This window comes from Hydra viridissima, unplaced genomic scaffold, assembly GCF_058129835.1.
Source record: "Hydra viridissima isolate aposymbiotic clone 2 unplaced genomic scaffold, HvirCarnegie_v1 scaffold_11, whole genome shotgun sequence".
Taxonomy (NCBI): Eukaryota; Metazoa; Cnidaria; class Hydrozoa; order Anthoathecata; family Hydridae; genus Hydra; species Hydra viridissima.
This window is the reverse complement of record NW_028324310.1, coordinates 4,708,948-4,735,218: the sequence shown is the minus strand read 5'-3', so window position 1 is coordinate 4,735,218 and position 26,271 is coordinate 4,708,948. Positions and strand designations below refer to the sequence as shown.

Below are 26,271 nucleotides of genomic sequence, written 5' to 3'. Positions count from 1 at the left end.
CCTTCAATCAAATTATTTTTAGGTAACGAGTCCATTTAAGATCTTCAGTAAAAAAACAGGAGCTGATAAAATACCTTTAGATGCAGAATTATCACGCCCACCAATTGATACAAATGTTTCGCAATCATTTTAAATGAAGCAATCGTATGTAAAGTCGTCAATTGAAAAGAATATAGTATGCTGTGCTTGGTTACTAAAAGACAAAATACTGAACGCAGTTTAAACTGAACAGTTTTTAAATGCTCCAAAGCGCTGTAGCGTTGTTATTTTCAATCGAATTGCAGCTTTATTATTTCATTATGAAATTATGACCCTAATAGTATTTTTGAGCCCATCCAATTTCTGTTAATTTATTCGTTGCCACATTTACAATAATATACATAACCGGAATTTTACTAGTGAACGGACTGATGTTAGAAATGTACTTGTCGTTTGTATCTGAGTAACTTTTTAGATTTTTGCATATGTGATTTTTTATCAACTGTATTATAGCACGTGTTGTTTGCGGAAGATTAATGTCATTCGTTATTTTTATGATGATTGTTTGTATGATATTGATTTTGTTATTTTTTTGTTGGTGTGTTACCTTAATTTACTAAAGTTTTATTGCCAAACCCAAAAGTACAAAGATACATAAGATACATAAGTATGTACTTTCTTTTCTATATTGGTAATTGTCAAGTAACATCTTCAAATGCTGTTTTCTTTCTCGCTTCAGTTATTATACTCACTTTTCAGATTACATAAAGACTCAGGATGATCAAAAACGGCAAAAACTCAACAAAACTCGATGAACATCGTAAAAAAACTTGTTATATGTTGAGATAATAGTTTTTTGAGTAGAAGAATTAAAATTTGTTAATAAAAATACTTTTTGTGCACACCTTTAACGCGTGCAATGCGCGCGTTAGGTTTGGCTACACGCGTAAAAAAAATTTAAAATTTTAGAATTTTCAACCCAAAAAACAACATTTTGATATATTACTCAATTTGATATTTGTATAGCAATTGTCTTTAAAGGATGCTGATAAAATACAGGTAAAGGGATCTCAAAATGTTAGGTGTTTTTAAAGATTTTGTTAAGCCCCAAATATTTGAGAATATACTTTGTTTTTACTTTTGAGAGTTTAAATAATACTTTGCTAGATTGCCAAAAAATTTTAGTAGTTTTTAATACAATTTTCATATGCATTTAGATAAATATTTAGGACATGCTTTTTTCGTTAGGGACCTCAGAATGCCAGGTTTAGTAATAGGTAGTATTGTTGCCAATATTGCTTAGTTTATCATGAATTTCTGCATATATTATTTATTTTCAATGCTGAATATATTTTTAAATGTTTTGTTCACTTATCTTTTATACTTTTTGCATTCCACTACACAATGTTAGGTTGAGGGACCTCAAAACGCTAGGTTAATGAAAGCTAATTTTAATATTAAAAAAAAGTTGTTTGCATTCAGTTTCTTCTCGACATTATGAAATGCATATTCTGCTTATAGTTTCGTCACAAAACCTCATTCAAAACACACTTTAGTGTGTTTTTTTTGTTTGCTTTTGAAAAAATGAATAAATTACACTAAAGTGCATTTACTAAAGTAAAGTGCAAGTACAAAAGTGTGTTTTGATATTCCTTTCAGTAAAGAATAAATAAGAAATGGGAAAGTCCTTTTGAACCAACAAGCAAATCAAGATGCAATGTTCTAAGAGATGTCATAATGATGAAAAGTAAGCAGTTAGAGGAAGCAGTTAAGTGGTGCCAAATCAACAATAAACGTGGTTGGGTCACAATCAATTCAGGAAAATTTCCACTAATTAAGGATCTTAGAACAATTAATATACGAATTGATGGTGTCATTGTAACTGTAAAACGAGAGGGAATATTGTTCAATTTTTACAAAAGATGAAGAAGAGTCGTTAGTCTCTTATATAAGAAACAAGAATAGGTAATATCTACACATAATTGAGAAATGAAATTTTATAAACTGTTATAAAATCCTGGTTTTTTAATATTGTTCATTAAGAAAACTAAACTTATACTATTTAGTTTTCTTGTATTATTATTTCAATGATATATTTAAGTGCCTAAAAAGTTTGAACAGGTTGGAGTTGACAAGGATAATGTTGAATGTTTTGGAAGTAAGAAAGCAAGCCTTTAGAAACCTTCGTTGACGTCAGATCACTAAGCTATCACCAAATGCTTAACGAGCACCCCGAACAAAGAAGCTTAGCAAATCTTTTTGGAAGCGTTGGAATGCAAAATATCAAAAGTATATAACCAAAAAGAGACAAGGAACTGTATCCATAAATCGCGCCCTTAACTGCACAAAAGCAATGGCATGTAAACAGCTCAACAAATTAGTTGAAGAACTTATAGAATGAAATAATTTCATTGATGCAAATCAATTAGAAACAGGTGTATGGCAGGGATATATAGATACCACTAGAATTTACAATCACGATGAAACCCTCCAGTTTATAAAAAAAAAATGATAAAAAGTAATAACTTAAGTTTGTTATATAGTTTTTGATTTGGTACCTAAAAACGTTAGGTGCAGCACCTCAAAATGCTTGGTATTTAAAAAAGCGATTTTAAGAAAATTGGACTTATTCTGCGCACGCATCTTTTTATTCTGCGCACGCATCTTTTTATTCTGCGCACGCATCTTTTTAGCACTGTTTTTAGAGTCTTAAGGTTTAAGGTTCTGCAAACTTATTTTTAGAAGGGATTGAAATATTTAAAATTATTTAAAAAAAATAAGTTTATTGCTTATAGACTATTTTCAACGTCTTCGTAATTTAGATTATTTTGTAAGGATTATTTGTAATATTTTTTTGTTAATGATTTAACATTATATTCTTTAATCAGATTATTCAACACTTTTAGAATTTAATTAAAAAAATCGAGTTCTATGTTGGTTAAATTCAAACCTGACATTCTGAGGTCCCACTGCATTCTGAGGTCCTTTTACCTGTAGAGAAAAAAGCTTTACTTCAGATCTTTTTTTGTATTTATGTTATTACTTAAACATACACATAAGTTATAAGAAGTTTGCACCAATTACCAAGTGTCTTTGCTGCGATCTTATTTCATCGAAACTTTTTTTGAATAAAAATTTCAGGCTTTTAGTAAAATCCTAATGTTAAATGAGGTGCGTTTTTAATGTTAACTGAGGTGCGTTTTTAAAGTTAACTGAGGTGCGTTTTTAATGTTAACTGAGGTGCGTTTTTAATGTTAATTGAGGTGCGTTTTTAATGTTAGCTGAGGCGCGTTTTTAATGTTAATTGAGGTGCGTTTTTAATGTTAACTGAAGTGCGTTTTTTAAGTTAACTGAGGTGCGTTTTTAATGTTAATTGAGGTGCGTTTTTAATGTTAACTGAGGCGCGTTTTTAGTGTATATTTTGTATTTAACATTGACCATGCAGATATGTTATCACTGCATTGGGTAACTAAGAACTAAAAGCTCATTAATTATACATAAATATTACTTTTAATCGTAAACTGCACTTAAAAAGTTTATTGAACTTTAATGTTTAATTAAATAATTTCTTTAGTTGTCTAATTTTTTAAAAATCAATTCATTCTTTCAATTATTTATAAATTTATTTCATATATACTGTCTAATTATTTTGATTCGTACTTCTATAAAGCCTTATAAAATGTATATCGGTCACCGCTAAGAGCTCTGATCTCCTCCATCTTGAGAGGCCAATTAGAAACGATAGATTATGCTACTAATTACATTTTGAGATCAACGTTCATAAACGCTAAACACACAGGTTAAATATACGCACTTTAAATGACGTCAGGTATGGAATACTGAAGCGAAACAAAAACTGAACTAAATTTTAAAAAACTTTACACGTAAGGAAAAAAAAAAATTTACAAGTGGTGTAAAGATCTTCACAAGTAGTGAAAAACTTGTCCTACCTTTTATCGTTAAAGAAGCAATCATCAGTGCTAAAATAAGCTTCCATGTGGAACTCCCATGTGAGTCTTACAAATGTAAAATTTATTAATTAAAGATAACAGCAATAGAACCAAGTTTTAAGCTTAATTTTATATAGATAGACATTTTTAATATTTTAAGAAATAACGCGGATGATGATATAGAAATTGAGATCATTTACTTGACTACTTTAGTAAATGTATAACTAGAGATATGATAAATAATACAAAATATCAACTAGTTTTGTAGCTATCAGGAGCACAATGGTTCCATGTCCAGTGAATTACTCCATCTACTATATTGATGCAGTCTTCCAGTTTGAAAATATTATAGAATTTTCTATTTGGGCTTTCTCCATCAGACGCTGTAACTGTCACTTTAAGTCCAATGTATTCCAATATATTATATATATATCGTTATATTATATACAGTTAAGGATAAATAATTTATACATAAAATAAGTACAAATACAATAAAAAAAAAAAAATTTTCACAGTGTTAAAGAACTTAGCAAAGCCAATTTATGGCAAACCGCAAGAATGACTAAGTATTTAATAGCTATATATAAACTAAATTTTTTTTGACAAATACAAATGGTTTATAATGTACTTTTTATGACAAATGAAATACATAATATATGAAAAATGAAAACATGGAATATCACGCTGCATTTTGCAAGATAATTATAAATTTGAACAACTAAAAAGTTTTGCTTTATTTAATGCAAAACCTACTATATAATAATGCATAGTAGAATATATATATAATTTCTAGAGTAGTCGAGGCAAAGAATGGTGACATCGGAAAAAATACTAAAAAAACTACACAAAATTAAGGTTGGTGAATGAATGACGAAGGAATTGAACGAAACTAGATCTTGACAAAAAATTTTATTTACGCTTTTTTATATTTCGCTATACTTTTTTAAGTAATTTTAAAATTATCCTTACAGATCTATTTTATCATTGACAAGCTTTGTTTACTCGAAAAAAGTTCCCAAATTTACAAATTTTTATCTTGTAAAAATCATAAAATCTGTTCGCGCAGACAACCAATTTCCTTTACCTTGGTGTAATTTGTTTAGTAATTTGTCATCACGTAAAGTAGTTAGATTGGCCTGAACAGTCTTATTAAACAAATGCAATAAAAGTTTAAACTAATACCACGTGGTAAGAGTTTCTGTTTTAAATCTGTCGGCAGCCATTTTAATAGATTTTTTGTTGACGGCGGAAAATTTAGATTTAGTCGGAAACTTGCATGGCTCGCTGAAATCTGCGGCCTCTTTGATGTTAAACAATAAGCTGCACGTCCATCTCTTATATGTACATGGTTTTATTTGAATGCTATATATCTCTAGCACTAATTAACAAACGCCAGAACATTTGTTCATTTTAAACCAATTTCTATCCAAATGAAATACAATTATTACTAACATTCTGTTTTGGTCCATTTTAGTAAAGATTTGCTATTTAACAACAAGAAAATAGTTCTAAACGTACGAAAATGAGAGATTTTGATTTAACAAAATTTTTATCATCTTTTTTATTGAGCAATGTTTATCATCCCAATAAAACATATCTACGATGAAAAGTGGAAAAAGAAAGTGGGAAAAAAAAAACTCCAAAAATGAAACTCGAAGTTGACCATTTTTAAAAATTTAAATTAAGCATTGGACGTTTTTTCTTTTTTATAATTTTCTTATTAAATTTCATGAAATAATTTGCGATACAATTATCAAATACCGATGTAATTTTGTCTCAACTCTTCAAAAATATTTGCAAGTATAATATTATATTGACACAAGATATTGTTTTATAAATTCTATCTTTAATACTTTACAAAAATATATTATAATAAAGATATTTGGGCTATAGGTAATTTAGGAAAAAGTAACCAAAACTTTATATTCAATAATTTGGTCATAAGTCTACTTTTAATGAAGAAAATCGTCTCGATTAATCAACTACTGAAGCGTTCACCGTATTATTTTTTTGAAAAAATGTTAAACGGATTAAACAATCCTACTTGCAAATATTTTTGAAGAGTTGAGAAAAAATTACATCGGTATTTGATAATTGTTCTGCTTGTATCTCTGTATCTCGGTTTTGCTTGTATCTTGTAACGGTTTTGATTTGTATTGTCTTTCACCCTAATTATTTGTTGTTTATTGGAATGCCGATGCTTAATTAAAATAAGTTTACACATCAAGATATTTTAATGTTTTTATCTTTGGGTTTTTGAATGATTTTGAATATCATTTTTTTTTTACAAAAACTTGACACAACTTACAAAGACCAAGTGAAGAAGTCCAAGAAAGCAGAGACAAAAATCCAAAAGTTTACAAGTTTTTTTTAACCAGACTTTTGCCACTTTTGTGCTCGTTAGATTTATTCACCCGCTTTCTTTCAAAGTTTCAGCCTTGAAAAAAAGATTTAATCTGAAAAGTACAGAGTTCTGTTGTTTTTTATGAGAAAGTTGCAAAAACCTAAATTCACACAAAAAAGAAACAATTTTATGATAAAGAAAAGATTGCCGACTTAGTAAAATCATTGATACTGAAGGGTATTTTCTTCAAAAGCAATATAACATAACACTTTTACAATTTAACAAAAACTTTATGTATTACGTATTAAAACTTGATATATTTTGAAATACTTAAAGTTATGTTAGTTTGATTTTTGATAACAACCCATCTGCTAAAAAAAATAGCAACTCATCCGCTAACGAAAATGCAGATGCTTCAGTCATAAACTTTCCTTGGACTCATCTCAGCGTGGTTATGAGGGAAAACATTTTCGACAAAAGGTTTGCAAGATTTTTTTATGAAGACAGAAGGCGATGATACTCGGATATCAAATTGGATTTTTTGACAGCTTCCCAAGTTCTTGCTGCATAGTGAAACCTGAAAATAACAAGAAGCCCATGCAAGTGTTAACTTCCGGCTGCAGTAACTTAGCACGAAAAAAACCAATCTTAGGATTGAAAATACTCTAAAACAAAATTAGTTACCAGTTTCTTTCTGAAAGAATGTGATGAGTAAACAATTCTCGCGGCATTGACAGCAATTGCTGACGAAACACTTTAATAAGTGTATTTATACTCGGATGACCACGGTATTTAGACAAAGGATTGGCATCGATTTCTGTTAACAATAAAACACTTTAAAATCAGATTCATTCAAAGTAGATAAAAAAAGGAACTTTCAAAATTAAATATGAAACATAAAATTATTAACAATGGTTCATTCACATTTTCATCACACAAAAAACAACCGCAAGGAACAACCTTCTTGACATAACGTGAGTTCAGGAAGAAGAAACAAGTTGAAGTCTTTGTAAGGATAAAGTTGTTTTGAGCGCATGTAAGGCATTAAAGATGAGCGTATAATGGACGCACTCCCTAAAAAGACAAATTTTGAAATCATAAAATTGAAATGCTTTTAACTAAATTATAAATTAGTTTATTTCTTTAAGAAAAAAATCTGAGTAAAATCTTATAACATAAAATAAGATACCTCTTGTTCTCAAACTTGAAGTTTGAAAAAGAGTAGACAGACTTTCACACAAAGACTTCACAACTTCAACTTCAAATGCACGTTCGTCACAACAGCTTTGAACAAATACTGAAAATAAAATCTTCAAAATCTAATCGAAAGTTTTAGTTTTTATTGTTAACAAAATGAAACTAATAAATATCAATAAAGAGTGGCCACACTTTCTCGTAGAATTTGAGATTATGTAAATGGTGAAATGAACCATTTTAAGCGACTAAAGAGCAAAAAAATAAAACAGAACTGAAAAGATACTTAATTTCTATTAAGGTTTTTTTTAAAAAATCTGAATTCTTTGTTCACACAAATCAAAAGCCAACTAAATTAACCAGATAAAGATTTTGGCAAATTATTTTTAGATTTAGAATTTAAAAGTTTATTTCAAAAATTTTAAAATGTTTATTTCAAATGCATATAGAATTTGATGAACACCCTACAAATTTCAGCATTTAGGCGCACAAGACCTAAATATTTATGTTGTTTAGGAACCCTTGTCAAACTACCTTATCAAAAGCTTGCTGTCGACTAAGGAAGAAACAAAAATGCAAGGAAACTTCATTTGAAACATCATTACAGTCATTTTATTTTTACTAAATTACATAAAACTAAGTATTTCTTTTAAGAAATACTTAGTTTTATGTAGTTTAGTAACCATTAAGTATTAAGTTACATAGTTTTAATAAAAAAGAAAAACCAATCAACAATCAACAAGTTGATTTTCTTTTCAATTTTTAAGAACCACTTTAATTTTTATAGAAAGTGAAAAAAAAAATCAAAAACTCAGGAGTCGAGTTTGCGGTGTGCTATCATCACTGGATGTCAATTTGAATCTGATTGAATAACAAATTTTCCTATCTCCTTTCATTCAAAGATTTAATTCCTGGAACTGACTATTAAGTATCTTGGAGGAAGTGAAATGGTTTAGGATAGCACCATGAATGGTTTGAACCAACATAGACGGTATCCTTGACCAAGTTATGTACAAGGTAATGCTTTCACATGCACAGTATAAAATACAACTTGGGTGGATCTATCAGTAAGATAATGACACAAAATACACTGCAAAATCTGTTCAAAGATTGTTCCAATCCAAGAATATATGCCTTAGAGTGGCTACCAGAAAGCTGACAATCTTAACATCAAATTGAACATCTTTGAACTCATTGAACATCTTTTTTTAATTAAAATCAACAAAACTCAAGCTTAAATTAATAATTGAACAAAAAAGATTTTTCCTCAAAAGTTGACAAAACCTGGACTTTTGATCTCTCTTGAATATGTAGCATATTATTAATACATGTAACTGTGGTAGTATTATTAATACATGTAACTGTGGTAGTATTATTAATACATGTAACTGTGGTAGTATTGCTACTTAATCAAAATTAACAAATGTTTTAGCAAATTATTAACTTTTCAAAAGGTAATAATCAAATTTAATTTATGAATATTAAAATAAAAAACCTGTTAAAAAACGGAACAAACTATTAAAGTTTTTTAAAATGTAAACCTTGATTTTGTTAACAACATCATGAAGAAAATTCTTACCCAAATGAGGGATAAACTCGTTCACTTCTTCTGAGCTAAATTAAATTTTTAAAACCATTAAAAACATAACTTTTAAACTGAACAAAATAAATTAACCATGAAATTGCTTGAAAACTTCACATTTTTTAATTTTATGTACAAAAGCTTTATTATTTATTGTAATATTAAAATTAGGAATACAACTCTAACCTAGGGCCATCTTGACTTGAGTGCGAAACTGTACTTGGCTTTAACATTTCTGCAGTTTTTAACAAGCTAAAAATTATATAGAGTAGAAATAGTCACAGAATTGACTTAAAAACTCTTTAAAAAATCTGCTCATTAAAGTATTTCAATAGAAATGGACTCACTTGATCAAGTTCAGAATGGAAATGGACTCACTCACTTAATCAAGTTAAGGTCAATAATATAATCTTGCACCACCAACACCACATGACACACAGTGTACAGAAATGTCAACAACTGCAATGCCTAATTATTTGAATATAAATTCAATAAATTAAACTCAAATGTTTATAAAAATTAAAATTGAAAAAATAATTGTAATCTTAAATATATTTATATAAAAATACAGGTTTTTAATACCTTACCTGCAAATAAATTCATAATAATTGTAAAAAGTTTAAAAAATAAAAAAAACTTTTACTCACCTGTACTTCAAGACATATTTCAGCTGTGGCATATTCCGCTGGTACTTTTCTATCAAAACGTAAATATTGATCTAGCATTGATGGACTCAATAAGGGCTGCAAAAAACCATAAAAACAAATAAATAGTAGATATGAAAATTTAAAATAAAATTAAACATGATTTAGTATTTGCATTTAAAATTAAAATAATTTTCAATTTTATATTATTTAAAATAAAGATGATATTTACAATATGTAGCAAAATAATGACATACTTGTGTATCCAGTAAAATGAGTCTCTCCTGGGTAACAAAAATATCAACACCAACAGTGCGATGGATGCATTTCTCCTGAAAAGAGAAAATAACTTTTTCTAGATTAATGTAAAAATTTTCAACATTAATGTGACAACATATATAATAATTTAGAACATAAATTTATATACCAAATCTGTAACTTTTTGAGGACGAAAAACTAATCTTCTATTAAAAATAAAAAAGATAAGTTAAATAGTATACATACAAAATAGTAGTATAATAGTATATAATAGTATAATAATAGTGGTCATCAGTACAAAATACAAAATAGTACCATTACACATACAAAGTTACTCATTTAATCTCTATATTTTAATCTATAGACTTCACTGTTATTGTTTATATAAACTGTTTGTCTTTATTATTGTTCCTATAGTTTTAAACATTAACTACAAATGTGACAGTTAATTTAAAATCTATTTGATTAGAGCATAATTATTACGGCTTTTTTTCCCACCATATTTTTCTTAAAAAAATTGGAGTTTTGTTTACTATTTATTCAAAAAAATAATCTTCCCTCTTTTATTAATAAAAATGTGAACCAAAAATTATCTTCATATTCGCCTTATTATACTTTACCACTTTGAGAAGAGTTGGAAGGCAGCAGAGTCATTTCACGATCTCTACAAACTTTTCGGCGAGGGAACAATCAGCAAAAGATGGTTCAAGAAGTTCAAAGCAGGCAACAAAAACCTTGCAGATGAAGAAGGAAGAGGTTGGCCATTGGATTTCAACAATCAAGTACTTCTGGTAGTAGTGGAAGAGGACAAAAGCTTGACAACAAAAATGCTGGCTGAAGACTTCAATGTCAACCACTCAATGATCATCCATCATCTCAAAAAGCTCAGAAAGGTGTGGGAACTGAATAAATAGGTCCCTCATATGCTCAACAAAGCAGAATGTGTACATATTTTTGACAACAGCAAAGCAGAACTTTTACTGATTTACTGCAGCAAAACGAACAAATGTTATCTTTGAAAAATCTTTTTACTGGTGATAAATCATGGTTGTTTTTCAAAAATGTCAAAAGAAAGAAGGTTTGTGTATGGAAGGTGTTTCACTCAAAAAAATTTTAATAGTCCACTGTAAGAAGGCTATTTGGTATGTCTGGTGGGACAGAAGCGAATCATCTACTGGAAAAACATATCGATTGGCATTTATCATTGGTTTAACAAAAAGGATGAACAGCAACAATGGCAAATCCTGGACAAAAATGGCAAGCGGCAGTTCAACATTAACAACGAAATCTATCTGGCTCAACTTAACTGCATTTACACTACAATTGAATTGAAAAGACCACAAAAAAAAGAACCATATCATCTTCCACTACAATAACACCCGCCTTCATGTTGAATGTCCTGTTGTCAAATCGATTTCCAATAAAGGATGGGATTTACTCCCAAATCCACCATATTCACTAACCTAAGCTCCTACAGAATTCCATGTTAATCGCTTGTTGAAAAACAGGCAAAGTAATAAAATTTAGATGAGATGATGGCCAATTTTAAAGCGTAGATCGCCTCCTAGAACTGTGACTTCTTTACCCCATGGAATCAACCAACAACCAAGCAAAAAGGAAGCAGTTTTTGAAGTAGATGGTAACTATGCCACAGAATAATCATTTAAAAATTTTTTTGTTAAATATTTTTATCATTTTTGTAGAAAAAAAAAGTCACAATATTTATGCACCAACCCAATAAAATTAAATATTTCAAATAAAGTTCACATTAAACTATTAACCCCCCCCCCATCTCCTTCTCCAACTCAAAACACTGCATTATTTTGATATAGTGCTTGTAGCAATTGTGAAAGAATATACAAACACAAAACTATAAGTAGTATTAAAGATTAGACAATTAATCTTTAACAAATATATAAAAAAATAATTAAAACCTCACGATTTTTGAACAATTTGCTGACCAGCTAACATTGATAACACAGTAGACTTGCCTGATCCTTGCAAACCAACACATCCAACAACAATGAAATCATTTTGATCAAGGAGCATCTAAATTGAAATGCACAAGCAATAAAAATACAATTTATTTATGATAATACACTCCAACAATAAAAAAACTATTTTCCTTGCAGACTTATTACTAAGGTTATTTGGAAAACTGATTCTGAAAATTGCACTAGCTTGTTTACATCAGCTTTTTTTTCTTAGATATATAGATTTTTGACTTTACATAATTATCTTGCTGATCAACTTTTTCTTTTGTCTGTAAATTTTGATTGAATATATTTTAAATGGTTAGTTATTAATTGTATTACAACTTGAATCAAAAGAAAAAGAAAAACAATTTGGAAGTTTGGGGAAATATTACAGAGCAACAGCTATCATCAGTCCTTTGGCTAATTGTACAATGCACTTTGAGCTTGTGAAAGAAGAGTTTATTTTTTTGGAATCTTTTAACATGATTAGCATGGATTCCTAAAATTCAAATCTTGCTGCTATAAAATACTGTTCATGATATTGTAAGAAGATTTGTGAGCATAAAACAGTAGCTAGAAATAAAAGTCTTTACAAAGGATCAAGATCTTTGTAAAAGCTTGCTTTTCTGGCTTAAATCTGTGCAAATAAAAACTGATACCATATCCAAAATGAGATCTCTAATTTTGATTTTGTAAAGTTTCTGGAAACGCCCTTTTAACTTATATTATCTATTTTTATTTTTGTTCTATGTAGAAAAATTCTATGGGACTAAAGAGATTTAGCATAAATTATCTAAGATTTTATTCATAAATTTTGTTTATCATATTTTAACACTACTTGTTGCTTACCAAAATATAAAAATACACTGTTGACAGTAAAATCATGCCTCTAATATACTTAGTTATGCATTTAATCTAAACTTAAACATTTCCTTTTGATATACTAGAACAGATTTTTGTTCTTTTGCTTCTTCAGTGTTTAAAAAGTAATGTTATAGTATTTTTTTAGCAAGGCTTAGCACAATATACACATCATTACAAGAAATCTTTATATAATCTAAATGTTTTACCATTTTAGTACAAACAAATTGGCTTACAAATGAAAAATAGAGAATCAATCAACAATGTAAATGTAAATAGTAAAGTTTTGTTATGACAAACTTATTTAGTATTACAAAACATATATCTGTAGTCTTTAAAAGTCTTGTAAAGTCTTGTTTATCTTAAAATCATTAACACAAGGAGGATGCTGACAGTTATTGTTATTCAAAAAACAATTTAGCCCCTTCGTACACAATGTGTTCAAATGTACACACTTCGTCATGTTTATTTTTTACTATGAAGCTTAAGCAAAATAATAATTGAAACACGATGCGTACATTAGTGCACATCAGTCCTATCTTTGTGTAGTTTGTCTTCTTTAAGTAAGATTTCTGTATCTAGATATTTCAACATGGCATCGCAAGGCAAAAAAATACTTCGTGGTAAGTTTTTTCTTTATTATAGTTTGAGAATTATAAAGTATCTCAAGTCAAATTTTGTATAAGATGTATTTAATAATATGTTTATAATTGCATACACATAAATTAAAAGTATAACAGGTGGCTATTCTTTGCTGAAGAATTTTTTTTATAATGCTGTGTACATTTGTACACACTGTGTACCAATTGCAACGAGAAGAGAGAATAGTAAAACTAGTAAGGTGAGACTCAACATTGGATTTTTTTTTTGTGTGATTGTTGTGAGTTAATAACTGCATGTGTGTGTATATATTTCTTTAAATCTTAGATATAAAATGTGTTTTTTTTAATAGTATAGCTGTTCATTTAATATCAAAAGGTTGTAATAGAATCATTAAAAATAAAATATTTTATTTATTTAAGTCTACCTACTGAAGCTAATGTCCTAAATGCCTTTGTGTTTGTATAATCAAACATTTGTTTTAAGCCTGTCATATTTATTTTGTCACTAAGTTTTATCAAATTGATTTTATAATCAAAGATAAATAAGTATATGTTAAATATATTTTCAGATAATCCAGAAAGGCAGTTTACAGTTGAAGATGTGTTGCACCATCTGGATGACTTGGAACTTGAATTATCAGATTCTGATGACTCTGGGGATGAGACCTTTAACACTTCTGCTGCTGATATGCCTACTGATGAAATTGAGGATCAAATTGAAAGACCAGATGAAGATGATAAGCCTGGCACATCTGTGAACAGTGGGAACAAAAGAGAAAAAAAGACTCAGATCAAGTGGCAGTCTCTTTGAGGTGCATTTGAAAGCAGCTCAGAATGGGTGGACAATTTGAACTTGGGAGATGGCCTACTTTCACCATCCTCATATATTTCAATTACTTTAACCCAGAAATATTTGGAACATTTGCTGAACAAACAAACATTTATCATCTACGCAAAACTGGTAAAACTCTAAATACTACAACAGCTGAAATTTAGAAATTTTTTGGTATCACAATAGTAATGGCAAATTTAGGTTTTCCTAGAATAAGGATGTACTGGCAAAGAGCCACTAGAGTAAATGCAGTGGCAGGTGTAATGCCTGTAAACCGCTATTTACAGCTGCAAAACAGCATTCATATCAATGCCGATCCTAATCTAAAACAAGGAACAAATAAATTCTGGAAAGTTCAGCCTCTGATAAACACAGTATGTTCTCGCTGTCTCAAGTTACCAAGAGAAGAGTACAACTCTGTGGATGAGCAGATGATCCCTTTCACTGGTAGAGTACCTGCTAAACAGTACATCAAAGGAAAGCCGAATCCAGTAGGGGTAAAAAACTTTGTTGTCTGTGGCACCTCTGGTAGGGCAGTTGATTTCGAACTATATCAGGGTGCAGGTACAGGCATATCAGAAGAGTACAAACACCTGGGACTTGGTGCTTCTATTGTCCTAAGATTGTCAGAAACTATTCCACAACATAAAAACTACTCTGTTTTGATAATTACTTTACTGGCATGATCCTAATTAGACAGCTGAAAATGTTAGGGATTCAGTCCCTTGGTGTTGTTAAATCCAACAGATTAATGGGGTGTCCATTAAAATCTGAAAAAGAAATGAAGAAAGATGGACGCGGATTAAACAACTGCAAAGTCTCAGCAGAAGGCGACATGTGTGGTCAGGTGGATGGACAATGAAGCTGTCACTCTTGCCTCCAGCTTTGTTGGAATCAAAGAAATGGGCACAGTAAGAAGATGGAGTGAAAGTAAAAAGGAATATATTCAAGTAGACAGACCCAAATGTGTGAAAGTCTACAATGAAAACATGGGGGGAGTGGACAAAATGGACTTCCTCATTGCTTTGTATAGGATAAAGGCAAAAACTAAGAAGTGGCCTGTACGCATGATTTTTCACTTTGTGGACTTTGCCCTTGTCAATTCATGGCTTGAGTATCAAGACATTGAAATACAAAATGGTACTCCAAAAAGACAAACTTTGGATCTCCTCAATTTCCGAAATGAGATTGCTGCCACACTAGTGAAAGCCCACTTGACAACACCAATTGCTTGCCGACCAATTGGAAGGCCAAGAATTACTGCAACAGTACCAATCACAGATTCAGGTGATTTGTCAACATCAACATCTTCTGTGGTTACACCTCCTCCAAAGCGGGCAAAACCTGAAGAAAGTCCAGCCGTGGAGAACTGCTATGAGCGGTTCGACCAATTCCCTGTCTGCATCAAGGAACTGGATCAGCACTGCAAGTTTGAAGGATGCAATGGTGGCAGCAGAGTCAAATGCATCAAGTGAAATTTGTTTCTTTGTTGCACTGGTGATAAAAACTGTTTTCAATTATTTCACATGAAATAATTCGTCGGTAAAAAACTGAAAAAGATTTTGTTCTTTTTTTGTATTGATTGGGTAATGTTGTGAGTTAACTACATGATATAAATATTGTTATATCTTTAAATGAAAGGTTAAAAAATGAACTATTGATTTGTTTCAGCTTTTTGAGTTTTTTCGTAAGGATTGCTTTTGATATAATATTGTCTACAAAAACCTTTACAATAAGATTGATACACACTGTGTACAAATGTACACATACCCTATTTTGAATAGTTAATAAAATATTTTAATAAAAATTTACCCCATAAGGAGGCCTAGCACATTATTTTTATTTCAAAAAAAAATTTTTTAAACACATTCCATGTGCCCGGGTACGAAGGGGTTAGACAAAAACAGAATTATTCTCAAATTCATGTGCAGGTTAAAACTAAAAACTAATTTATTTAGTAGACTTTCATGAGAAAAAAAAAAGCAAATAAAACCACATACCAGAATTTATTTTTATATAAAGTGTGTTAAAGAACTTGGAAATACCAATTATAAAACACCTATTTGTAGCTTAAAAAAGACAAAGTTCTAACCTCAATTGCTCTGTCACTCCACTGGAACGAGTTATCAATTAAGCTCACTGATTCAGTTGCATTAGTTTCAACAGGCAAATTTAATGCAGCCAATCCTATTGATATGTTATGATCAGCTGGGAGAATAAAAACAAGATAATTTTAAAACATAGATTTTAGAAAAAAAAACTTTTTATTTAAAGTTGAATACATAAAAATGTGAATATATATATCTAACAAACCAAATTTGTAACTTCAAATGAGAAAAATACCAAAAAAAAACTGACCGTAAGTGCCTGGAGTTGGAGGTTGAACTGGAGTAGCAGGTGACAAAAGGTCAGGTGTTCGATCATTTCGACTAGTTGTGTGCTTTTGGTAGAGCAGACTACTGTTCATATCATTTGACATGTTTTTTGTACCAGAAGAATATGATTCTGAATTATCTCTAAGGAATAAAAAATAATCCTAAAGCTTTTTTTTAAACTAATGCTAAAATATCTATGAAATGAGAAGATTTTACCAATACCTCCTTTGTATAGTAACAACTGTAGAGGTGTCTTTAGAAGCTTGCATCTCTGCACCCTAAAAAGAAATAACAAACATTTAAAAATACAAAGATAAATTTTTCATATGCATTTTGGGGGGGAAAAATGTTATTTGTGGCATCTTGGTGTAACAAACATCTGCCAATAAAGAGTGAATCCTGAGACAGTATTGAAGGACTCAAATATACCTTCTTAGCAAGAATGATAGGCATCTTTTGGGTAGATGTTAATGGATTCTCAATAATGTTGTCTTGTCGATCCTGAAGAAATATCCACAACTATTCATAAGGACAGCAGCATATTGCAGACAAAAATAAAATATCAATGGTCAAACAAAAATTAACTGTTAATAAAATGGTTAATTTTTATTTAATCATTTTGATCAAATTATGAAGACCTTTAAAGTCACACTGTCGCTTAACAGATGCAAAATATTTAAATAATAAAACTTCTTTTGGGTATTAGTATATTTTTCAGTTCCATTAAAAACCAAATCAAAGCTGCTTGTGGAGAAAAACTCACTTTTAAATCCATCAAATCTTTAGAACTGGTTTTACAGCAGATTTTAATACAACAAATTTTAATATAAAAGTCTTATACTAGATCATCCAAAATTTATGAATGCAAAGTGTCAACATTAAAAGAAGCAACTTCTGTCTTTTTTTAAAATTGCTTTTGCTACTGTTAGTTTTATTTTAATGCTGTAATAAGAAATTATACATAAAACAGCCTCTATAGAAACCACTGGTTAACAATCAAGCTCTAGGTGGATTCAATGAAATTTCTTTTTACACCATTAACTGGTATTTGGTACTTGCAAATGCCAAACAGCACTCTATATTATGAAGAATAAAAAAAAAAGTAAAAAAAACTATTATTCAAGAAGAGTGAGACTGCTATTACAGAAAACACTAAAAATCATAAATGGATTTATCTAGCTACTTTTACCTATCCAGTATCTTCAGCAAAGATATAGTCCAGAAGACAAATTTTTCTAAACACTTCTAATGAGTTATGTGTACAGTGTAATACTTTTCAAATTTATCCACCACCTGATTCATAGAGTTTTATGAAAGATAATAACTCTTTAACACATTTTTATGTACTATTGAAAAGTCTTTCTACTTCAGTTGCAAGTTTTTCATGATAGTCATAGTAGATTCTTTATGCAACTGTATAGAGCAAATGAAGATAAGATGTTAAAAAAACCTAGTTTTTCTTACTGCACTAATCATAAAAATTGGTTATCATATATGAAGTAAACTTTTCTACAAAAATCTTGTAGCTTAAAATCCTTTATCAGTTTTCTATTCTCAATTAAGTTAGGGCATATATAGAGGTTCTTTATTTAAACGATTGATAGCAATTTGTTTGGATATGAAGTAGTGAGCAAATATTGGAAAAGTGGCTGAAAATTGTAATAAAAACAAAAATACTTTGCTTCTTTATGTAGCTTTTTTCTGTCTTATTGAAAGGGGTAGTAGAGGGCGAGAATAAATAGTTGTTTTGTAAGCTTCTATTTTTAAATAAAACTCTTAGTGCTGAGCGCACTGACCTTGCTACAATGCCCTTGCCTTTATATGTTTAGTATTTGGTCTTGAATGGTGTTGGTTTTCATCTTGACCTCTTTTAGTATTTGGTCTTGAATGGTGTTGGTTTTCATCTTGACCTCTTTTAGTATTTGGTCTTGAATGGTGTTGGTTTTCATCTTGACCTCTTTTAGTATTTTGTCTTGAATAGTGTTGGTTTTCATCTTGATCCTTGAATTATGCCGACCTTGATCTCATGCTTGATGGTGCTGACCTTGACTAATCTGATTTTTGGTACATTCATTTTAACAGAAAATGAGAGTAAAAGAAAGAGATTGCATCTAGTAAACTATCCAAAATGCTTAATTGAGTATATAAAATTGTTAAAAGAAATCGAATTGGTAGAAAAAAAACCCTGTAACTAATTTGCACACAAAATCAAATATATAGCTTGTCAGATTTATCTAAAGGTGAAATCAGATTAAAATTTTATGATAATAACGTCTTCAAGTAAATTGACATTAAATCTGATAAAATATCATTAAACTTAAAGATCTTTTAGCATTTGGCAAGTAATACAACACCAAAGTATTCAAACCACAGGTACCAATCCATGCATGAAAACCTAACATTTTTAGTTTCAATGCTGCAAAATTCTACAAGACAAAATGATAAAGAAAAGATACAACTTACTTTAAATATCCTGGAATCCCTTTCTCTTCTTATTCTTTCTCTTGGTTTACGATCTTTCCTACCCCCTCTTCCTTGTTCTCCTCGTCTGTTATCACCTCGAATTCCTTTGTAATCACTCTCAATATCATTTTCAGCATCCATTCTTATCTTAGCTTACAGTTTTCCTATTAAAAACTAATATAGATGTATGGTGCAATAATAGATATAAAAATATGTTATACTAGCTTTAAAATTTAATCTAGTAAACATTATTTTGGTAACATTGTTGCCATAAAAAGAAGAGTAGATGGGTCTAGAACAATAAGATTTTTTATTTAGTTTATCAATAGTAGTAGATAAAACTTTTGATTATCTCAGGGGATCTCAATGGATACAACTGATTTTCAAACTTGCAACCTAAAATGAAGATGTGAATCTTGCTTTCTATTTTATTATCCCATTTTATAAGTATACTATATAAATAACACACATATTGTAGTGTTTTAGTAATTTTATTCCTATAAAACTACAATATGTATGTTATGTGCGTAGTATATTTATAGTTATAGTATATGTTGTGTGAAAGTCTTACGAAACCATACATCCATTAAAAAATTAAAATATCTTCCCTTTAGTAGATTTAGTAACGTCACGGATCTACATATACCATTTAAAGAACTGTCATGCAAATAAATAAATAGTGACTAGCTCTCATTAAAAAAGCATTGTCAGTCTAGCTTTCAAGCCATGACTGCATTATAGATAAGTTTTTAATACCCGTTGATAAATATATATACAGTTATTTGTTGTTGCACTCGCTGTTACAAAGAAAACTTAACCGACAACCGATCTCCTTCATAGCAATTGACGATCAATACTAAATCACAGATTGGATCCCTGACACCATTTTAGGAGAGCGACGGTATACAACTAGTTGTGTTTGCGAGTAAATTAATAGTGGGAGGGAGCGAAGGATGCCTTGGGTCACAATAGTAAAATAAAAGGGCCATAGTTGGGAAACAGGTATGAATTGAAGATTCTGCTAATTGTGTGGATAAGCTTAATAGACTGATTGAAAGGTTTGTATTGAGTTTTTATAGACAAAAGTTGGTGACAAAGAATCAAAACTGAAAAAATTTTCCAACAACAAAATAGATGGGTAATAAAAGAAAAATTTTAACAATTTTCATAGTTTTAACAATTTTTAATTTCAACAACTTTCATTCTCATTTAGTCTAAGAAAAGGAGGGATAGGGGAGTAAAAGGAGGGATAGGGGAGTAAAAGAGAGTGAGGGAATAAAATTCTAATGCTTATTTATGTTATTTACTTATTTTTAAAATATTGTTATTGTTGTTTTAAAACAACATTTATGTAATCTAAGGTGTATTTGTACTTTTCGACACATTTTCCTGGTGGGTAAAAATCAGGTGAATAGGAAAATATTAGCCAATAAATGCAGGAAGGTAACAAATACTTCATTAAACTGGTATACATCAAATCTATTTAATTCAGTATCAGTCATTGCAATCTCCAGTTTTGACATTAATGTAATAAATCCTGATAAAGAAGACAAATATTTGGATTGTAATAGAAGTAAACTAGGGGGGCAAGGATTTGGGCTACAGGTACAAAAGACTTATGGATCCAAGCCTCCACTTTACTACTACTACCAATCAAGAATATTTGTAGCTAAATCATGTCACAGTGTCTACAGATATGAAAATATAAAGGCTAGAAAAAAACTTACAGGGGAGAAAATTAGAAATGCAACTGTGGTTTGCCCAAAGGGGCCATTATGAGTATCTTAAACTGCTCACCAATTTCAACCATAATGGGAAGGCTATAGTTATTTATAGTTCTAAATAGCGATTGCTACAGATTTAGCGGTGGGGTAAAACTATAGCTTTACACTTGTGCGAGGAGCGGGACCCGGTATCGATGTGTTGATTCTAAGGTAAATCTAAGTTGACTCTAAGATAGCTCTAATGTGACTCTAATGTGACTTTAGGTTGACAATAAAAATGAGCTAAGATAACATATTAATTCGTACACCCTAGCATCAACAATTATCTTTCTCCAATATTACGCCTTGTATCAACAATTATCTTTTTCCAATAAGAATTGACTACGCAAACACTTGCGCAACCAATGGTAAAGCATGATAAAATTAAGCTCTTGAAATTATTACCAACACAAAACATGAGTAATAAATTATCAAAGATTTATTATAGATCCGAGGTTACTGGCGTGGTAATGCTACATTCAAGAAGATAACGAATAAAGCCAAGGTAAGCAATGAGGTTGTGCATACATGTCTAAAACGACAGGCAGTCTGGGAAGTGTTCCTGCTTTCTTCAAAGTATACTCCATAACCCATGTTTAAATAAGTTTGACTAAATTCAGTTTATCAGGCCAACCTACTTTACTATATGATAAGGTAGGGTACAACTTATTAATATTAGAAATTTTTGATAAACAGAAGAAGTAAAGAATTAAAAAAGGTCAGAAGAAATATTAATTAAAGAAGAATAAACAGAGGCTTTGGCTAGTAACGGCACCACCAACTAAATTTGCAACAGCATAGGATAGTTTCAACAATTTCATACTGATCTTTTGATATATCACCCACCGGCTTGAAGAAATCTATTTCACGCAGCTGCGATAACGAGCGCAGTCCCAATCTTATCTAGGATGACAGTTTCTTCCTGTTTCTTTTGTTTTATTTTTTCTATTTTTTACCAACATAATTTCTATAAGTTACTTCATTTTGATACTTAATTCCTGTACATCATCTTTTTGAGATCTACTACTCTTTGATGTAAATATCGCGTAATAAGGATCTTTGATGTAAATACCGCGTGCTAACTGTTGAAGAATGTACTGATTATTTGTTTCTGCTTTTTTGCGTTCTCTAGAAATACAAAAAAAAATGACTTGCTGTTTTCAACCCAACCTAAGTTGACATTACTTTAGATGATGTTCCTTCGAAAATTTATTTACAAGGTATGTTGCAAAAATACTTTTTTGAGGAGGCATACCGAGCACTATCCGGTAGTAGCAGAGACGTCTCTACAGAGACAAATTAAGTACTAACTGAGGCTGATTTATTTTTCACTGCTAATGATTGATACTCTGTTAGTTGGCAATACCCAGTTGTGGACTGTCTCCAACGAGCACATCTGGAGTTCCGTAATTCTCGTGGTGGGCTCCAGATCTCAGTCACTCGCATCGCTTCAACTGAGACGGTTGATATTGCAGTATTCATTGTGATGGATGGTATCGGAAATTTTGATGGTGGTTGACTTGAAGACGTCTCGTAGTAAAGAAAAGTGTTTTACCTTTATGTGCGAAATTGCTTACGTAGTCAATCCTTTTGGGGGAAAATAGGAGTTGATACAAGGCGTGAGAATGTTCACGTAAGTGTGCGTAAATATCTTTTTTTTAAATAAAAAAAACCTAAAAAAATTTGGTGCACTGAGTACATACTTGTGTGCACGCAGTGGAGTCCCTTATCTCAAAGCTTAGAGTTAATTTTAAAGTCAACTTTAGAGTCAAAAGGTGAGCAGCTTGAAATACTCATAATAGCTCCTTCGGGTCCACCACTGTTTTCAAATTTTATCCCCTGTAAACTTCCATTTTTTCAAGCCCTTACATTTGCACATTTGTGTGCACAGCGGTCAACATAAGCAACCTACAAATATTCTTTATTGGTAGTAGTTGTACCAAAATGGAGGCTCGGATGCATAGGTCTTTCATTTCTCTCGCCCCATATCCCCAATTTTACTACAACTGCTGTCTAAATATTGTATTTGATGAAAAATTAAATTCGAAACCAGGAAATAATTGTCTTAAATTCGATGTAAAGACAAAATTAACTACAAAGGGTGCAAATTATATGGATTGCGATACCGTTGCGATGGCGACCTGTTACTGCGGTTGCATGTGTCAGTGCAGTTTGCACAGTAGTTCCTCCTCATGTTATTGTGAAAGCAAAAGCACCAAAAAATCTCAGTAAATCTTCTATTTTTATTTAAAACAATGATAGAGTAATTTGAAACATTTGGTGTTGTCTGTGAATGAAAAAGCTTTTAATTGTCTATTAATATTTTATTAATATTTTATTAATATTTTATTAATATTTTGAAAGAAAGATCAAAAGGTTTTTCTTAGCCTGCTCCAAAAACACGCTAAAAATTGATTAAAACAGGCTGAAAGTGATTAAAATGCGCTAAAATTAATTAAAATACACCAACGGTGATTAAAACCAAAACGTTTTGCAATTTTTAAATTAAAAACCTTTGTTCTGACTTAATTTAAAAATCTCAAAAGTGATAGAAATACGTTCATGTTGAGGCTTCTTCCTGTTGTTTCTTATGATTGAGTTGTCGTTTTTATTCAATTATCAAAATAATTCTTCGCGTTCAACTCCCAAAACTATGCTCCTACCCTCTTTTTCCCTAAAAATATCTTTCAGTGGTGGCCCTGCGTCCAAATCCCTGACTGATCAATTATCAATAAAATGCCTAAGGTTATTAAGCCACGACGGGAAAAAAAGACAGACCTCTTTAAAATCTTTTGAAATGCAAAGTTAGAAACTTTTTTCTATGTTTAAATGTTAATCAATTCGTTTTTAATATTGAAAAGTAAATAACAGCTTGGTTTCACTGTTTGTTTGTTCACGAGACGAAAGTATCACCACGATCTTGGTCTTTATTTTCTCACTGTAGATTTAAATAAATAATAAAAAGTCATAGAAAAAAATATTTTATAGAAAAGTCATTAATATTTTGAAATAAATAAAGGGTCGCAAAAGGAGGATTCTACAAGTTACGGTATCTCTGAACGTCTCTCTAATCTTAGCCTAAAAAACTTATTTACATTTGTGAAAACAAGAATAATGTTGTAATAGCTTATTGTATAATTAATTGTACTTATGTCGCGAAAATTGCGTAAGAAATTACGCCGTAGAGAATTCGGAAAAACTATATAAATTGTACAAAGCATAGAGAGAAATAGAAAAATATAGAACTGTAATAGAAATCTACTCGTCTTGATTTTACGAATAATGAAACATATTTATGAAAACCTTATGATATATAGTAAGTTGTCAAAAAGATTATCCCAATCATTTTTTTTTGGACGATAATAAGTAACAATACTCTGAACATTTTTTTTTTTTCTTCACATAAGATTAAAGTAAACATACCAAGTCAGTTTAGGTCAAAAGTAGTTGAAGGTCCTTAGCCGAAAGCAAAAATGGTAGCTGCAAAAAAATGTTTATTACTCTTTGACTTTTTTTAGCTTGGTTATTTTCAATGGGGGTAGTTAGGTCTTTGGACCGTCTGGAACCTAATTCATGTAATGCCATCAGGTACCAGCATTATTAATGCGTAATTTGGTGAACGGATTTTTTTCTTATGGTTAAAAGATTTTTTTTAACACAAATGTAAGGTGTGACTAAGCGACAATAAATGGCTACTTCTGGAATAAAAAAAAATGATTACATAAATTACGCTTTGCAAATTTATAATTGTTTTATTTGCAAGTAATTATATTTGAGGCTTAAGGAAATTGCCTGATACGAATAAAATATGTAACGAAAAAATATATTGTTACGAGTAACATATTGTTAGGAATAAAAATATTTTCTGAAATCTATTCTAATTTAACAATAAAAAAATCTATTATCTTTATACAAAAAAAAAAAATAGCTGAAATTTTCGTTTTTTAAAGAAAAACGGCTCTCGATTGTTAACTTATACAAAATTCATTTGTAATTTATTTACTAGAGATTTGTTTATTTCCGTGAGCCTCATCCACGCGTATTCATGCATAAAAATATTAACCCGGTATTTGATATATATTGTTACGAAAATGACGTATGATAAAATTCCAGTGCAGAAAACAAATGTTGGCGTATGCTGCATCGTGGCAAATGTTTCTTTGGCTGACAAAACTACAATCCCGTAAATAAAAATAGGAAGTGCTATGTTAAAAACCGTTTGCACCGTAAAATCAGCAATCAGAGCTAATTTATATCGAACGTAACAATTGGTTAGACGGCTGTGAAATTCCGCAGCTTTCTTCGCCCCACTTGTTATAGAACTACCGCAGGCGAGTAAAATTACAACGCCAACTAAACCGTTTTCTTTAGTATAAACTACTGTCAAAAGAAAAATCACGTGCACAAGATCCTTGAACAAATTAGTACAATTTTCTTTGTTTAAGTTCTTACACAAAACGCATTGGAAAACGTTGAACAAACCATATCCAGCACATACTATACAAGACAGCTCTATGTTATTGTCGAACGTAGAGAACGGCCTTTTGAGAACGGATGTAAATTTAAGATTATATACTGCGAAAAATATGAACAAAGAGCCCATAACGGAGTTTATCATCCTAGAAAACAAATACACACATACATACATACATATATATATATATTCTTACGCAATTAAAACTTTCAATTTTGAATGATAAAACTCTCACTTACATTACTGATATGGCGTTCGCTTTGCATTTTTTAGTCCTTTGTTTAGCAATAGTAACATCTTTGTAACTATGGCCTTGGTCTTTTCCTCTCAAGAATACCTTAATAATATTTGGGCAAACCAAATGCAGAAACGTAATAAAGTTCACAGTTACTGAAATAACGCTAATTAATCCTAACTGTCTGCAAAGCTCCATTTTTACCAAATACAACTGGTTCCTAGAAAATTCTTTTATATGTTTTATATGCATGAGCTTTTTATCCACTGATTCGAAACTGAAACTTGTTAGTAACCGATGACAACAATTGTTAAAAAAAATGATTTGACATTTGTCAAGTTTTTTTTTTTTTTGTAATAATTAGTAACTATTTGGTCCTTAAAAAAAAAAAAAGAAAAAAATAAACGTTAACAAGTTTAAAATTTGTTAACAATGATTTTGCTTAGTTCCAAGCTTATTGTTTTTTTCTCAAGCGCATTATAACTTTCCATCATTAATTATTGACTTCATAGTAAATTGCTTAAATAATAAGGTCAAGATATGAAAGAATTTTTCAATTTCATTCCAGATGAGTTATATTCCGCATAATCTTTCTTCGTGGTCGATCACTTTCATCATGAGCTCATAGAGATCATCGGAAAGAATGTGATTACGAGGAAAAAAAAAACTCCATAAAAAATATATAAAATTTTTCAAATAAATAAATTTGAAAAAGTTCGTCAAAAATCTTGAACTTTCT

The 26,271-nt window shown here is 30.2% G+C and overlaps 3 protein-coding genes across 20 annotated transcripts in view; 1 reads left to right on the top strand and 2 right to left on the bottom strand.

The window, feature by feature from the left end:
* Positions 1–552, top strand: part of LOC145190847 (rho guanine nucleotide exchange factor 12-like) — a 37,037-nt gene extending 36,485 nt beyond the window's left edge. For all 7 annotated transcript variants that reach the window (XM_090066028.1, XM_090066027.1, XM_090066029.1 and 4 more), the window contains one exon: positions 23–552. In XM_090066028.1, coding sequence (XP_089922154.1) covers positions 23–133 — 111 coding nt within the window. In that variant the 3' untranslated portion in view covers positions 134–552. The remainder of the gene's footprint in view (positions 1–22) is intronic.
* A 5,933-nt stretch (positions 553–6,485) lies between these two features.
* Positions 6,486–19,814, bottom strand: LOC145191725 (nonsense-mediated mRNA decay factor SMG9-like). Of its 12 annotated transcripts, none has more exons than XR_016444822.1 (18): positions 18,394–19,240; positions 17,787–18,010; positions 17,559–17,673; positions 17,027–17,098; positions 16,820–16,875; positions 16,581–16,738; positions 16,315–16,430; positions 11,891–12,000; positions 10,121–10,157; positions 9,951–10,025; positions 9,697–9,792; positions 9,397–9,517; positions 9,236–9,301; positions 9,047–9,081; positions 7,463–7,570; positions 7,234–7,347; positions 6,958–7,090; positions 6,486–6,850 (listed from the first exon to the last, which is right to left on the bottom strand). XR_016444822.1 is itself a non-coding variant. In XM_090066093.1 (18 exons), the coding sequence occupies exons 4-18, from the start codon at positions 17,048–17,050 to the stop codon at positions 6,769–6,771; spliced, it is 1,296 nt and encodes a 431-aa protein (XP_089922219.1). In that variant the 5' UTR covers positions 17,051–17,098; positions 17,559–17,673; positions 17,787–18,010; positions 18,394–19,240; the 3' UTR covers positions 6,486–6,768. The 12 variants fall into 12 exon arrangements, 7 of the variants coding, with proteins under 7 accessions (XP_089922219.1, XP_089922220.1, XP_089922222.1 ...); XM_090066093.1 differs by having other exon boundaries at positions 9,432–9,517; XM_090066094.1 differs by having other exon boundaries at positions 9,432–9,517; positions 17,781–18,010; positions 18,394–19,226.
* Positions 19,815–24,752: 4,938 nt separating this feature from the next.
* On the bottom strand, positions 24,753–25,892 carry LOC145191435 (uncharacterized). Its single transcript, XM_090066109.1, has 2 exons — positions 25,537–25,892; positions 24,753–25,442 (listed from the first exon to the last, which is right to left on the bottom strand). The coding sequence occupies exons 1-2, from the start codon at positions 25,782–25,784 to the stop codon at positions 24,797–24,799; spliced, it is 894 nt and encodes a 297-aa protein (XP_089922235.1). The 5' UTR covers positions 25,785–25,892; the 3' UTR covers positions 24,753–24,796.
* Between the last annotated feature and the right edge of the window lie 379 nt (positions 25,893–26,271).

What these genes read in the sequence shown, in the direction of transcription:
- LOC145191725 (XM_080068878.2), bottom strand. Translation starts at nt 19,201, where the DNA reads ATGGATGCTGAAAATGATATTGAGAGTGATTACAAAGGAATTCGAGGT. An exon ending in TCATTTTACTGGATACACAA is followed by an intron (nt 9,793 to 9,950) that starts GTATGTCATTAT and finishes GGTTTTTTGCAG; the next exon opens with CCCTTATTGAGTCCATCAAT. An exon ending in TCAAGTCAAGATGGCCCTAG is followed by an intron (nt 9,082 to 9,235) that starts GTTAGAGTTGTA and finishes AATTTAATTTAG; the next exon opens with CTCAGAAGAAGTGAACGAGT.
- LOC145191435 (XM_090066109.1), bottom strand. Translation starts at nt 25,784, where the DNA reads ATGCATATAAAACATATAAAAGAATTTTCTAGGAACCAGTTGTATTTG. An exon ending in GCGAACGCCATATCAGTAAT is followed by an intron (nt 25,443 to 25,536) that starts GTAAGTGAGAGT and finishes TTTGTTTTCTAG; the next exon opens with GATGATAAACTCCGTTATGG.